The sequence below is a fragment of the Neophocaena asiaeorientalis genome, unplaced genomic scaffold (assembly GCF_003031525.2).
Source record: "Neophocaena asiaeorientalis asiaeorientalis breed wild unplaced genomic scaffold, Neophocaena_asiaeorientalis_V1.1 scaffold629, whole genome shotgun sequence".
Classification (NCBI taxonomy): Eukaryota; Metazoa; Chordata; class Mammalia; order Artiodactyla; family Phocoenidae; genus Neophocaena; species Neophocaena asiaeorientalis.
The window spans coordinates 5396465-5411706 of record NW_020175468.1 but is presented as its reverse complement, the minus strand read 5'-3'; the positions used below and the strand labels follow the sequence as shown (position 1 = coordinate 5411706).

General features: G+C 53.7%; 1 protein-coding gene across 2 annotated transcripts; it reads left to right on the top strand.

Annotated features, from left to right (window-relative positions):
• Nucleotides 1-247: 247 nt before the first annotated feature.
• On the top strand, nucleotides 248-14737 carry PVR (PVR cell adhesion molecule). Of its 2 annotated transcripts, none has more exons than XM_024768120.1 (8): nucleotides 248-542; nucleotides 3241-3600; nucleotides 5388-5693; nucleotides 7107-7224; nucleotides 10439-10587; nucleotides 11504-11629; nucleotides 13380-13411; nucleotides 14054-14737. In XM_024768120.1, exons 1-8 carry the CDS (start codon nucleotides 461-463, stop codon nucleotides 14123-14125), a joined length of 1245 nt encoding a protein of 414 aa, XP_024623888.1. In that variant the 5' UTR covers nucleotides 248-460; the 3' UTR covers nucleotides 14126-14737. The 2 variants fall into 2 exon arrangements, with proteins under 2 accessions (XP_024623888.1, XP_024623889.1); XM_024768121.1 differs by lacking the exon at nucleotides 248-542 and adding an exon at nucleotides 1523-1591.
• Nucleotides 14738-15242: the final 505 nt, after the last annotated feature.

Genomic DNA, 15242 nt, shown 5'->3' with positions numbered 1-15242 from the left:
GGGGATTTAAGCTTTCGAGCTTAGGAACTCAGGATCTGTCCTGATTATAGACTCGAATCTCTGCTCTGTCCCTCGCCAATCTTGAACTTTAGAAAGTCGCTGAACCTCTCTGCGTGCCTCAGTTTCCTCGCCTGTCAAATGGGGATCCTTATATCGAAGCTTCCTCGAATCAGAACCCACCTCCTAGTGATGTTGCCCTAGTGACAAGTGTCGGCGCAGGCGCGGAGGGAGGGGCCTTACCGGAGCCTCGGCGGGAGCCCCGGGAGCGGGCGGGGACCCGGGAGCCCAGTTCTACTTCTTCTCTACTTCTTCCCCGCTGCAAGTCTGAGGAGGGAAGGGGTAGAACTTCTCCTTCCCTCCCCTAGGCTTCGGCGGCTGAGTGACGCCAGAATTCCTGGCCAGGACGTGCGGCGGCCGCCCGACTGGCAGGGCGAGCGGAGGAGGCGGCGGCGCGCCCAGCATGACCCGAGCCGCTTCCTTAGTTCGGCCGCCGCTGCTGCTGCTGTCCCTGCTGTGGCTGCTCTGGGCGCCCTCGGGAGCCGGTGAGTGACCCCACGCGATCGAGCGGCCCCTGCTCCCCCTCTCCCTCCCCACCCGCCTAGGCCCGGCCCCCTGGGCTCCCCAAGGCAGAGCGCCCTGCCCTTCGCTTTGTGCTCCCCTCCGCCCCAGGGATGGAGAAACGCCGGGCCGGGGCGGACTCTCCTCACAGCTTCCCGGAAAGCCACCGGACCTTGGGAGATTTCTGAAGGGCAGGGCGGGCCAGCCTCTGGGGAAAAAATAAGGTGGAAGGCGACTCACGTACGCCCGGGCACCACACCTCTCGACCCCGCTCGCTCCAAGCGGACCCTTCTCCCCAGCCCCCAGTAACCCGCTGACAACGACAGAGGATGCTCGATGCGGGGGGAGGGAGCAGCGGCACATAACCCCGTTGCCGTTGGACCCCACATGTCTGACTCTAAGGACACGGCCGTTCCTTCATGCATGCATTCATCTCACACACGTTTATTATAGAGTTCCTACTGTGGGCAGCCTTCCAAGTTACTGGGGATACGGCACTGATGTCTGACGGCGGCGGGCTCAAAATAGCTTTCGGCGTTTAATACATGTGTGAGCTCAGGAAAGTGACCTGAGCTCTCTGTTTCCATAAAATGTGTGTTGGGGACGGGGCAGGGGGTGGAATTCACACGTGAACAGTAATAGCACTGAATGCAGGCTTGGGGAAACCAGAGTCTGTCCCAAAAGGTCTCAAGCCCGGCTCTGCCCCTCACTTGCTGGTTAGCTTAGGCAAGTAGCTTGAACCTGCAAGGCTCTCGTGCCCCCTCTGACCAATGGGGATGAAACTACTGGTGCTCCCAGTGTGGATCTCATGGGCCCTTGGAGAGGGTTGGAGGAGGCCTCACCTAAGGGAGCAGCCCAGTGCCTGGCACACAGTGGAGCTCGGGCCTAGCTACTACTCAGAGTACAAAGCCAGAGAAAGGCCACTTCATCCAGTTTCATCCTCATAGCGGTCTTGCCATCAAGAGAAGGAGAAGGAGACTCACTTGCCCAGAGCGGTCTTGCCTCATGGAGGGAGAAAAACCAAAGAAAAGAGGTGAGCCACATCAGGATGTCATTGCTAGAGCCAGGACTTTGGACCCAGGGCATGGAGGAGGCAGACAGAAGGCAGAGTGGAAGGCTTTCTGGAAGGGTGACATGTCATTCTCAGAGAGACAATTTGCTGAAAGCCTGGGTGTTTTCTTTTCACCCATGAAGCCTAAGTCGGCAGCTCATAAACAAGGGGGTTCCCAGGAGACTCATCAGAGAAGGAGACTCACTTGCCCAGAGCTGCACAGCATGTCCACGGTGGACCTGGCATTCGAAACCAGACTAGCATGCTCACCGCTCCACAATCCCCTCGTGTCCAGACCGTGCCCTCCCTCAACACAGCACACTCCAAGCACCCCAGTCCACTACCTCCCAGCCTCCTCTTCCTCATAACAATAATTATAATATTCCCCTGTATAGGGTGCTTGGCATATCTAATCCCTTTACATAAATTTCCTCATTTAGTCCTCCCAACACCCTCTTAAGCCATAACCACCCCCATTTTACAGATGAGGAGACTGAGGCCCAGAGGAGTGAAACCAGCAGCACAGAGGCCACAGCTAGTGAGTAGCAGGACTGAGAGTCAAGGCACTTAACTCCTTCTCACCTTGTTCTTATCCTTATTATTATTAATAAGGACGCACAGAATTGTGTTTCTTGATATCGATAAAAGCCAACACATATTGAGGACCTACTGTGTGCAGGGGGCCCTGGGCAGAAAGATTTTCATCTGGAGCCTGGTGGATGAGAGATCAGGGGTCTTAATTGTAGATGGCCCAGGTTCAAATCCACCTCTGCCACTTGTGCTCTGTGTGACCTGGAGCACAAGACTCTGTGCCTCGCTTTCCCTCTAAAGTGGGGCTGACAGTAGCGCTTACCTCAAGGAGCTGTTTAAGGCCTGAATGCTGGGAGATGTGTAAAGCGCTCAGAACAGCCCCCATCTTTGTAAGCAACCCATGAATGTTAACTGTTCTTAGTCCCATTTTACAAACTAGGAAAAAGGATCAGAGAGGTTAAGGAAACTGCCGGAAGCCTCACAGCAGAGATCTGAGGGGATCCAAAATGCTGGGGCTATGATCACCTCCCTTCTTGTGCTAGGATCCCCTACAAACATTTTCCCAACCTGAGTCCGCACAGAGTAACAGCAGTAATACTTTATTTCATGTACTCTGAGACCTAGAGTTTCTTCCCCTTTCCACACCTCTAAATCCAGGATGCTCTAACCACTGAGGACGGGTCGTGCTGTAAATGACATCTTAAGATTGATGACTCAGGGGTGATGAAAAAGTTTGTGGTGGTGGCACAACGCCGTGAATGTACTTCTTGCCACTGAATTGTACACTTTAAAATGGTTTAAGTGGCAGTTTTAATTTTTTGACCACAATATTGACCACAATTTTAAAAAGTGATAATGCTGAGATAGAGGAAATACGGTAATAACAGCCCGACTGAACGGGAGCGACCAGGTTGCAGACCCAGTCCAGCCGCCCTCACCCTCATCCCTGGATCCGGACTGACCCTCCCCACCTCCCTCCTCCTCCCCACAAACACTCCCAACCAAGGGGCTCCAAGGCCCAGGTGAGCGACCTCCCAGGCGCTTCTCCCCATCCAAGTCAGGGACACCCGGGTGTGACTCGCCCCGCCGTTTCCCCGCAGGGACCGAGACAATCGGAGTGCTGGCCCCAGCCCAGGTGCGCGGCTTCCTGGGCGACACCACAGAGCTGCCGTGCAAACTGCAGCCTCTGGGGCACAACGTGACGGTGACGCAGGTGACCTGGACTCGGCAGAAGCTGAAGGAGGCCTCCCGCAGCGTGGCGGTCTTCCACCCCACCCAGGGCCCCAGCTTCCCGGAGCCCGGCCGGTTGGAGTTCGTGGCCGCCAGGCCAGGCGAGGAGCTGCGAGACGCATCGCTGGCCGTGCGGGGGTTGCGCGCCGAAGATGAAGGCAATTACTCCTGCCAGTTCGCCACGTTCCCCAACGGCGACAGGAGCGCCCGAACCTGGCTCCGGGTGCTCGGTGAGCCGGTTGGAGGGGGGCCGAAAGGGAGGGGTGTGGGGCGGGGTAGGGAGGTAAGCAAAGAGAGGGAAGGGCCCGGGAGGGAGGGAGAGTCCCTCCCAAGCAGATTCCGCGGGGACAAAAGAAGGAGGTCGGGGACAAAAGTACAGGAAGGGCCCTGGAAAGCGGAAATGCCGCTTGGGAACCTCCTTTCCTCATCTGTAAAATAGGCTTAGTAACAACAGTGCCTTCAGAAAGCTGTCCTGAGGGTCCCGGGAGTTTATCCAGGTGAACTGCTTAGGGCAGAGACCTCTGTGAGCTGGTGATAGGGGGTCAGTTATTGTTACTTCCTTTGGTGAGGAAGGGAGAGTTGAAATAGACAGACTGGGAGGAGGGGATTCTCACACCCAGTCGGATGTGCAGGCTCAGCGGCCATGGCTCACGGGCCCAGCCGTTCCGCGGCATGTGGGATCCTCCCGAACCGGGTCATGAACCCGTGTTCCCCGCATCGGCAGGCAGACTCTCAACCCCTGCGCCACCAGGGAAGCCCCCCATGTGTTCATTTTTATGAGCACCAGGGAAAACATGACAGGCCCTCCTCTTGGCAGCTCAGTACAAAGTCTCCGTGGCTCGTTTCCTCATCTGTGAAATGGAGATCCGCTATGAGGATGAATAAGAGCTGACGTTTCTTTTCTGCTTATGTGCCAGGAACTGTCCCAGGCCTTGCATGAATGACTCAGGAAAGATTAAGTGCTTGGAACAGTGCCTGGCACACAGTACCCAACCAAAGGCAACTGTCATCATTTCAGAAAACTTGGGACTTCAGGTCTTATGATTTAGGATGAGGGTAAAACAGAACCAATGAGTCAAAGAGAAATCTTCAGTAACAAGAACACAGGTACTGAGGCGAAAGGAACCAAGTGAAACCCCAGGTCTTGGAATCACCAGAATGATGAAGAAATGGTCAAGGTAGGGGCTTCCCTGGTGGCGCAGTGGTTGAGAGTCCGCCTGCCGATACAAGGGACACGGGTTCGTGCCCCGGTCCGCGAAGATCCCACATGCCGCGGAGCGGCTGGGCCCGTAAGCCATGGCCGCTGAGCCTGCGCGTCCGGAGCCTGTGCTCCGCAACGGGAGAGGCCACAGCATTGAGAGGCCTGCGTACCACAAAAAAAAAAAAAAAAAATGGTCAAGGTAGTTTTGGAGTCAGACAGACCTTGTGGGGAGGTCCAGCTCTGTCGCTGACACCCGTGTAACCTTGAGCCAGTCACTTTCCCTCTGAATCTCCAGGGCACGGCTCATCCCTCCCTCTCCTCCGTGAAGCCCTCCGTAACCCCGCCCCCCAGATTCAGGCACCCCTTCTGGGCTCCCCCATCCCAGCCTTGCCCACTCTGAGTCCTCACTGCCTCGGGACGTCTGTCTTCCCCTTGGAAAGTCCACCCCATGAAGGCAGGGGTGGGGTTGTCTCGGTCATTGCTGGGTCCTCAACACTGCCCATCACAGAGCCAGGCAATGTGTCCAATTACCAATAATAATAACATATATTGAGCACTTACTACACGCCAAGTACCATTTTAAGAGCTTTACCTGCAAATTCTTATCACCAGTGATCCTCTCATTACACCCAGTTGACAGACAAGGAAACTGAGGCATGGACTTGCCCAAGGCCACCCTACTGCTCAGGGGCAGAGCTGGGATTTGAACCTGGCCGCAATCTGTCCCCTCAATGAGCCGCCCTCCTCTGCTGCTGAGATGTTTGTTGAATGACTGCAGGTGAGGAGTGACCCGTCCCTTTTGCTTCTTCCCCCCAGCCCAGCCCCAGAACAAGGCTGAGACCCGGGAGATCCCGCGCAGCCAGCTCAGCCTGGAGCCTGTGCCCGTCGCCCACTGCATCTCCACGGGGGGTCGCCCACCCGCCCGCATCTCCTGGTCCCCGCCCCTCGACAAGATGGCCAATACAAGCCAGGTGCCAGGGCCCCTGCCCGGCACTGTCACCGTCATCAGTCTCTTAACCTTAATACCTTCCAGCCATGTGGATGGCAAGAATGTCACTTGCAGAGTGGAGCACGAGAGCTTCGAGGAGCGGGTGGTACTGCCCATGACCCTCAGCGTGCCCTGTGAGTGGACCCAAGTGTGAGCAATGACAGGAGGGTCTGCCGGGCTGTCTCTACCCTCCCCCACCATTGTCTACACTGACCCCCCACCCCACCCAGGCCACTTCCAACATCACCCCCATCATCCTCACCGGCTTCCCTGATTACTGCCTACCCCCGTCCGCACACCGTCTACACCGGCTCCCCTGGGCCATAAACGGCACTGTCCTTCATCGTCTATACCAGCTTCTATACCACGTGGCATGCGGGACCTTAGTTCCCCAACCAGGGATTGAACCCGTGCCCCCTACAGTGGAAGCACAGAGCCTTAACCACTGGACTGCCAGGAAAGGCCTATACCAGCTTCTTAGGCCACAGTCCACACTGCTCCCCGATTGCCTACCCTGGCCACTGCCTACACTGACGCCCCATATGGGCTCCTCTGAGGCCAATCTACACACAGTGCCTACACCTGCTTCCCTGGGCAACTGTCCACACTGACCCGGTACACACTGCTACACCAGTTCCCCACCATCTACACCGGCTCCCTTGTCCGTTTCTACCCTGCCTTACCAGCCATCTACACTGGCTCCTCTGGGCCCCAGACAGCGCTGCCCTCACTGTCTACACCAGTCATGTAGGCCACCAGCTGTGGGGAGTTGGCACTGTTCCCTGTGTTGTCTAGAGAGGTGCCCGTGACCACTGCTGCACCGAAACCCTGCATTTTCTACACGGGTTCTCCCAGGCACTCTCTCACACCGACCCACAACATTGTCTACAATGGATCCCCTGGAGAGAGGTCTACACTGGCTCCAGTGTAGTCTATACTTCTCTCTAGCCCACTGTTGTCTACACTGGCTCGTCTATGGGCTGTGTCCTCCCATCACTGTCTATACCGAATACTCCCTCCCCAGTAGGTGCTGTACTGATTCCCTCAGCACACCCCCACCTCACACACACACAAACACCCTGTCTCATTGGCCTTCCCTCTGGGGACTTTGAAAATCTCCCCTGTCGATCACCTTTGAGTTGAATAAGCAGCAGGCTGAAACAGGGTCATCCAGGATTCTTTCCTGCAGGACTTATCAGAGCCTTGAATATACTCCTGTGTATTATGAGCACCGAGGAGGCCTCTTCTCACAGGACAGCCCAGGCACACCAGGATCTGGCTTTACCCAGGAAAACCAGTAGAGAGAAGCAGGTCCTGAGAAGCCCTCTCTGTGCCCCACCTCCTGGCACCCTGCTGAGGACTCCCAGACTTCTATTCTCGGAGCGGGGGGGTAGAACCCATTTCCCCAGACCCCTCAGAGGCCTCTCCACCTTGAGCTGTTCCCCAAAACCCACCAAGGCCCTTTTCCTGTTGTGACATGAATCCCATTATCTTTAGGCCCCTCTGAAGGCTCTCTGTCTCTGAGCCTGTGTATCTGTTTCCCCCAGACCCCCCCGAGGTCTCCATATCCGGCTATGATGGCAACTGGTACATCGGCCGTAGTGAGGCCTCCCTGCACTGTGACGTCCGCAGCAAACCAGAGCCCACATGTTATAACTGGAACACGTGAGTTCCTGGGTCAGAGGGAGGAGGGGCTGGGAACCCAGCTACCTGGGTCCTGAGAGATGAGGGGGCTGGGGACCTCGACTCCTGGGTCTGAGGGAGGAAGGGTGTAGGCAGGAAAATAAAAAGAGAGCAAGCAGTTAACTGGAGGCCCCCAGGAAAATGTCTGTCTTGCATGTGCAGAGTTTATGAGGCGCTTTAGTCCAGGTGTTCTGAAACACCTGCTCTTTGCGGCATGCCTGCTGTACTTAGCTTGAAGTCACGTGATCCCCACACCCCAGGCACAGTCTGCGCTATGGCCAGGCCTGGATTAAAGATTAGCTCGGCTGCAGGAGCAGCCATCATCTGCCCGGGCACACAGCCGTGGGGCACAGAGGTGAGCCTCCCATCGGCGTCTCACTCCCAACCTCTGGGCTGTGCCGCCTCCCCAGCCATCACGTGTTACCTGCCCAGTCACCTCTCACAGAACAAATACTGTCCCGCCCCCGTTCTCTTGACTGAGGGGCAGAGCAATGAGAAAATCTCCTCAAATTCATACCGAGGCCGGGGTTGCAAGTGGGGGAAGATAAAGGCAAAGGGGTAAATTGTTTTATGTAATTTTTTTAAACTTATTTATTTGCTTGCTCCAGGTCTTAGTTGCGGCACGCGGGCTCCTTAGTTGTGGCATGTGGGATCTAGTTCCCCAACCACGGATCGAAACCCCCTGCGCTGGGAGTGCAGAGTCTTACCCAATGCACCACCAAGGAAGTCCCATGTTTTATGTAATTTTTATTGGGCCTTTTTTTCTTATTTCAAAAATAACTTAGCATTGTAGAAACTTTAGACAATATGGTTATGAGTAAAAAGGAGAAAATAGCACCTGTAGTCATGTACCCAGTCACCTCCAGAACACCTCCACTGTTACCCTTTGTTATATATCCTTCCCGTCTTTTTTTCCAATATTTCTAAACAAAAACTGTGCTGTATGTACAATTTAAAATTTTTTCCTCGGGTTTCCCTGGTGGCGCAGTGGTTGAGAGTCCACCTGCCGATGCAGGGGACACGGGTTCGTGCCCCGGTCTGCGAAGATCCCACATACCGCGGAGCGGCTGGGCCCGTGAGCCATGGCCGCTGAGCCTGCGCGTCTGGAGCCTGTGCTCCGCAACGGGAGAGGCCACAACAGTGAGAGGCCCGCGTACCGCAAAAAAAAAAAAAAAAAAAAAAAAAAATTTTCCTCTATTTCATGAACACCTCTCCATGTCAAGGCACATAGATCTATTTTCCCCCAACACTTTATGAGGAAAATTTTCACACATACAGAAAAGTTGTAAGAATTTTCCAGTGAACACTCAAAACCCCTACCACATGGATTCTCCCTCTGATATTTTCATGTACTTCTTTAGCACATTCCTGCCCATCAGTCCATTTCTGTCTCCATCTAGCCAACAGTCCTTATCTTTTATGCATTTCAAAATACCCACAGCCCCCTTCTTCATGGTGCTGAAATTCCATCATAGATGAGCCCTTCAATGATTTAACCAATCCCAAATGGGGATACGGAGGTGCTCTACTGTTTTCAACTATGCAAATGCCACGGTGGTGAGCATCCCCGTCTGTCCATCTCTGTGGGCAGCCACAGTCGTGTCTCAACGGTTGGCCAGAGGAACTGCCGGTCGAAGGTTTTCAATTGGTATTGATGGCTGGCTGTTAACCTTCCTGCCCCAAAGCGCCATGATTCAGGCTCACGAGCCACACAGCCAGGTTTCCGTGCCAGCTCTGCAGCCCAAATCCATGCCTGCGTCTCCTCCATCCATTAAACCAGTGTTTTTTGACTGCTTACTATGTGCCAGATGCTGTTGACCCACAAACCTTGGTAAATAAAATAGACCAAATTCCCTCCCCTCTCAGAGCTCCCATTCTGATGGGGGAGAGAAACAATTAAACAAGATAACATGGGAATTCCCTGGTGGTCTAGTGGTTTGGATTCTGCGCTTTCACTGCAGGGGCCCGGGGTTCAATCCCTGGTCGGGGGACTAAGACCCCACAAGCCTCAGGGCGTGGCCAAAATAAAATATATTTTTTTAACTTTAAAAAGTAAACAAGATAACGTTGTCAAGAACAGAGTGTGTCAGGTGGTGATAAATGCCATGGAAAAGACAAAGCAGAGGAGGAGGGTGAGAAGGGGGTCACTGCAGTTGAAAGAGGGTGGCCAAGGAAGGCGTTACAAAGGTGACGTCTGAACAGAGGCCTGAAGGAGGTGAGGGTGGGCGGTATGGGTACCGATGGGAAGGGCATTCCAGGCATAGGGAACAGCATATGCGAAGACCCTGAGGTGGGAACATAACTGGAGTGTTCGATGATCAACAAATAGGCTACCATGTATATAGAGGCGAGAGCAAAGGGGTCAGTGGCATCAGGGAGCCAGCTTGTGTGGGACCTGTGCCCGTGCTAAAGAATTTTCCTTTACTGGAGGGCTCTGAACAGAGGAGGGACTTGGGCTGACTTAGTTCTTTTTTTACATATATAATTTATTTTATTTTATTTATTTTTGGCTGCATTGGGTCTCCGTTGGTGCACGCAGGCTTTCTCTAGTTGCGGCGAGCGGGGGTTGCTCTTAGTTGCGGTGCTCGGGCTTCTTCGAACCCGTGTCCCTTGCACTGGCAGGCAGATTCTTAACCACTGCGCCACCAGGGAAGTCCCCGAGCTGACTTAGTTCTAACAAGGTCTCTCAGATGCTGAGTGGGGGACAGAGCGGGGTGGGAGTGGGGGTGGAAATAGGGAGCCCAGTGAGAAGGTTCCCCCAGGAGTAGGGGGAACAGACCAGGGTGGTGGCCGTGGTCCTTTGCTCTCGCCTCTATATCCACAGTGGTCTCCTTGTAGATCCTCAAACACTACAGTTATGCTCTCACCTCAGGGTCTTCACATATGCTGTTCCCTATGCCTGGAATGCTCTTCCCATCGGTACCCACACGGCTCACCCTCACCTCATTCGGGCCTCTGCTCAGGCCCTGAGGAGTCGTCAGACTCAGGCTAGATTCTGAAGGTGGGGCAGACAGGATCTGCCGATTGGCTGGATGGGAGTGTGAGAGGCAGAGCTGGGGGAACTCCAGGCTTGCTCTCAACTTGTACTGTAGATGGCGTGAGGGTTTCTGTATTCCCGGCATACAGCGAGTGCCCCATCACCTGTTATTCTAGGCCTCCAACTGAGGCCACTTCCTCACGCATCTGTCTCTCCTAGGACCATGGGACCCCTGCCACCCTCTGTTGTGGCCCAGGGCGCCCAGCTCCTGATCCATACCGTGGACGAGTCCATCAACACGACTTTCATCTGCCTTGTCACCAACGCCCTAGGGACTGGCCAGGCAGAAGTGACCGTCCTGGTCACAGGTAAGAAGCCCCCTGCGTGGGGAGAACAAAAAGATCAAAGGAGGAAATCGCGGTAGGATTCCCTCTGAAGGAGGAGTTTAGAGGTGGTCCCTGGTTAAACGAGTCCCTCAGCCACAAGAATGCTCTCTAGCTCCCATCCTTCCCCTAAGCCCCCTCATGGAAGGTTCAACAGGATCAGCTTTACCCTGTTAATTCAACATCTGTACCATTGGAACCACTGTATAGCCACCTGGACACAGCCCCTCTGCAAACCCAGGCTGGGGTAGTTGCGTGATGCCTTTTCCCAATGGACTCAGGAAGGCCTTTTCAAGTGTATTGGACAGAACTCTATCATTTGCAGTTGATAGAAGCACAACTCAAAATAGTCCAAGCAAAAATGGGATGTTATTGGAAAAACACCTTCAGGTATGGTTAGATCCAGGTGCTCCAACTATGTAACCCAGGAACTTTTCTTGACCTCTCTTGTCTCTGCTTTTCTCGACCTCTCTTGTCTCTGCTTTTCTCTATGCTGGCTTTATTCCCTGACAGCCTTTCCCCTCAGGAAGGTAAGATGGTCCTCAGCAGCTATAGGCTCACAGCCCACCAGTTTAGAAATCCCAAGGGAAAGAATACACCACTTTCAATAATCTAGCCAAAATCCCAGGGCTGGCTCTCATTGGCTCAACTTAAGTCACAGAACACCCCCACCCCCATGAACCAATCACAGTAGCCAGGGAGAATGGAATGCTCTGATTGGCCAGGCCCAGGTCAAAGTCCCATCCTAGGAACCAGAGGGTGGGGTCAAGTCCACCTAAACCATATAGACTGAGGGAAGCAGAGTGGTAGCTTCCTTAAAAAACGAAGGGTAATATTTTGGGGGCAGGTAAAAAGCCCAAAGCCTCTCATCTTATATCTCTCCTTCCTTCTCTTCCTGCAGGACTTCCCAGGGAGCCGTCACATTCAGGCGCGTCCTCTGGGATCATTATCATCCTGGCTTTCACTATCACCCTGGTTGGTCTACTGCTGGGGCTCCTGATTTATTTCTGGAAATCCAGAAACTTCCGTGAGTCCCCTTTTTTTTGCAACATCCCCCGCCTGTCTGCCGTAAATGAACATCACCACAGCCAACATAATTGAGCATCTACTATGTGCCAGGCTCTGCACTAAGCCTTCCACGTGGCAGCCTCTCACTGGATCCTCACCCCAATACCATGAGGTTCTCTCATTTGGCAGATGAGGACACTGAGACCAGGCAGTTTGATTCATTGGATCAGTGATTCATTTTACACAGTGGGAGCAGCGCCCGTAGGCCCTCGAAGGCCACAGTAAGGATTTGGCTTTTAATCCAGGTGACGCAGGAGCTCCTGCCGGATGGATGGAGGGTGGAATAACATTTAACCCCCACCCCAGCTTTCTTCCCTCTGTCTTGCTCACGACTGGCTCCCTCCCTGCTCTCACGGAAAGGAGGGGGGTGGCAGGAACTGGTGCCCCGATCCCGAGCTCTAAAAGGATCTGATGTTCTCTCACCTCAACGGCTCTGCAAGCCTGTTGTGCTGCCTGGAGCAGCATCCCCACAGCTCCCTCTGGCAAAGCCCTGCAGCTAATTCTGTAATCAAAAGAGCTACATTTTGCTGAGCACTTTCTCCATGCCAGGCACTGTCTGCGCACAACCCCCTTGAATGCTCACAACCACCCTGCAAAGAGAGTCCCGCTATGAGCCCATTTTACAGATGAGGAAATGTTTGCTCAGAGAGGTGATGTCACCTGCCAGCTGGCACACAGCTGGAAAGTCAAGAGTAGAAGGCAAAGCTACAAAGCTTTGTTCCTTCAACCACTAAACAAAATGGCCTCCTCACATCCCAGCAGGAGGCCCCCTCCTCCAGGAAGCCCTTCCTGCTCTTTCCTGAAATGAGCCAAGCACCTGCTCTGGGCTCCCCCACCCCAGCCTTACCCACTCAGGGACATCACTGTGTGGGGACTTGTCTGTCTCTCCAGTGGACCGGGAGCCCCAGGAGGGCAGAGCTAGAAGTGTCATGGTCATGGCTATGTCCTCAGCACCACCTACCACAGGGTCGGGCACAAAAGAGGCATTTGAGTAAGTGTTTGCTGAACGTATGACGTCCAGAGCCAGACTACCTGTATCTGAGCCCACACTCTACCACTTCATTGCGTCACCATGGGCAAATGCGTTACTCTCTATGACTCAGTTTCCTCCTCTGTGAAATGGGAGTGACTGTACCTTATAATATAGGTACAGTACTTAGTGCAGCATTTGGCACCCTGTAAGCCACACACTGGGTGTATATATAAGCTATGATTATTATCACTATTACTAATACGCCTATTGTTATTACCATAGGCACCATGAGAAGAGGGATTTTTGTCTATTTTGCTCACCACATCCATATCCCCGGCACCTAGAATGCACCTGGCACAAAGTAGACATTTTCTATTTGCTGAATAAATCCCTGTTTGATGGTTGAGGAAACTGAGGCACAGAGAGGTTAAGTCAATTACCCATGGTCACACAGCTGCTAAAGGACAGAGCTGGGATTTGAACCCTTCCATCTGGTTCCAGAGCCTACGCTCAGTAAATATTTATGTATACTTAATAACTGAACGAATAACTAGATGAAGCCTATACCCCGGTTGTGTTTTATACACGTAGAAACCATTCGGGGAAGCGATTCCCCCACATCAGTAGCAGAGCCAGGACTTAGAGTTCAGGGGGCCTGGTCACCCACACGTGCCTTCTTCCCATACCTTCCAGCATTGTCATTCACTTCTGACCACTTCTCCTCCTGTCTCCTCAGGTTGGAACCAGCACAGCTCGTCTGCTAATGGGGTAGGTGTGGTGATGGAGCTGAGAAGGGTATGGGGGAATTCTGCATGAACCACAGATTAATCACTGTGGGCTTTCCCAAGGAGGGGCCAGGCCTCTCCGGGCACCTGCAGCACCTAACCAAAAGCCAGCATGGCCTCAGGAGTCAGGTCCTGGATCTTTTCTTCAAAGGCCTCGAGCATCAGTTCCCAAACCCTTCCTGCTGGGCAGAATCCCCCGTAAGGTTTGCTGAAACGCAGGTTCCAGGAACTCCCTGGCGGTCCAGTGGTTAGGACTCCACGCTCTCATTGCCGAGGGCCCGGGTTCAATCCCTGGTCGGGGAACTAAGATCCCACAGGCCACACGGTGTGGCTGGCACGCACGCATGCATGAATAAATACATACATACATACATACATCGTGCAGGTTCCTGGGCTCCACCCGCTGAGAGTGGTCTGGTGGGTCTGTGCTGGCGCCCGGGGACCTGAATTTTCATAGGCACCCCGTCCCTCCCCTCCCTACTCATGACCGCACCTGGAGAAGTGCTGCCCTGGCTTCCAGGGGCGGGGAGAGGGGCAGGCCTGCAGCTCTTTGCACGCTGGGCTTCAGCAGGAAGCATTGTTTTGGAAGGGCCTGAGGCTAAAGTTTGTGTATTCCCCCTTCCAGAATGTCATCTATTCAGCTGTTGGCTGTAATGCCAGCTCTCCGCAGGATCCACCGACAGAGGGCACGAGGTGACAGAGGGCACGAGGTGACAGCATCGGGACTGAACAGAGAGAGTCCTCACTGGAGCTGGTGAGGAAGTGGGCCTCGCAGCTGGACACCCACCCCACCTCAATGGATGACGTCTCCCTCCAAAGAGACCAGCCACCCTTCCCGTGCCAGGCCTCAAGAGTGTCCCCTCTACCTCATGACACAGGCCAGGGGTCCTCAAGACCAACCCTCAGGTTGAGTCACTCAGTGTAAAGAGTCACAGAACTCAGGAAAGCTGTTTACACACGGTTACGGTTTTACTACACTGCAAGTGTGACAGAGAGTTCGAACTGTCTGTTGGAGAAAATACCCTAGGGAGATGGAGACCTTGGGGCAGAATGCAGGGCATGAGCCACTCTGCAAGAGAAAGTGAGAAGGATTGGGGCTTCTCTCTAGGCAGATGGGAGAAGGCAGAACAGAGAAGGACGGGAAAGAGATGCGACCCAGCAGCATGGGAGTGGTAAGGGGGTGACAAGGCCAGTGGGGCTCCACGGCGTCACGGACACAAAGGGATACTGGTTGCCTTGCTGCCACATAAACCCCTTGTCCATCCCCAGCCCCCGAACACCTCATTAAAGTTTATTTATTACACCTCAAGTGGCTGTGTGCAAGGGGATCTTTTGTGGGAATTGAGGAGGGACAGAGTTCTGCATGGACCGTCACCATGTGAGACAGAACCAAAGGCATGGAGGGAAGACCTTGGATCAAGAGGACCACAAGGACACGAATCCCCAGGGTTCTCAGACACCAGGGGGAGAGCGTGTCTTACTTCCCTCTCTCTCTCTCTTTTTTCAATTCTTTTAACTACAAAATACAGGCATACCTCGGAGATATCGCGGGGTCAGTTCCAGACTATCGCGATAAAGCAAGTCACGCGGATTTTTTGGTTTCCCTGTGCATATAAAAGTTATGATGGAAATTCCCTGACGGTCTAGCGGTTAGGATTCAGCGCTTTCACTGCCATGGCCCGGGTTCAATCCCTGGTCAGGGAACTGAGATCCCACAAGCCATGCGGCACAGCTAAACAGAAAAAAAAAAAAAAGTGATGTTTGCACTCTACTGTAGTCTCTTAAGTGCAATAGCATGTCTAAAAGCAATGCAC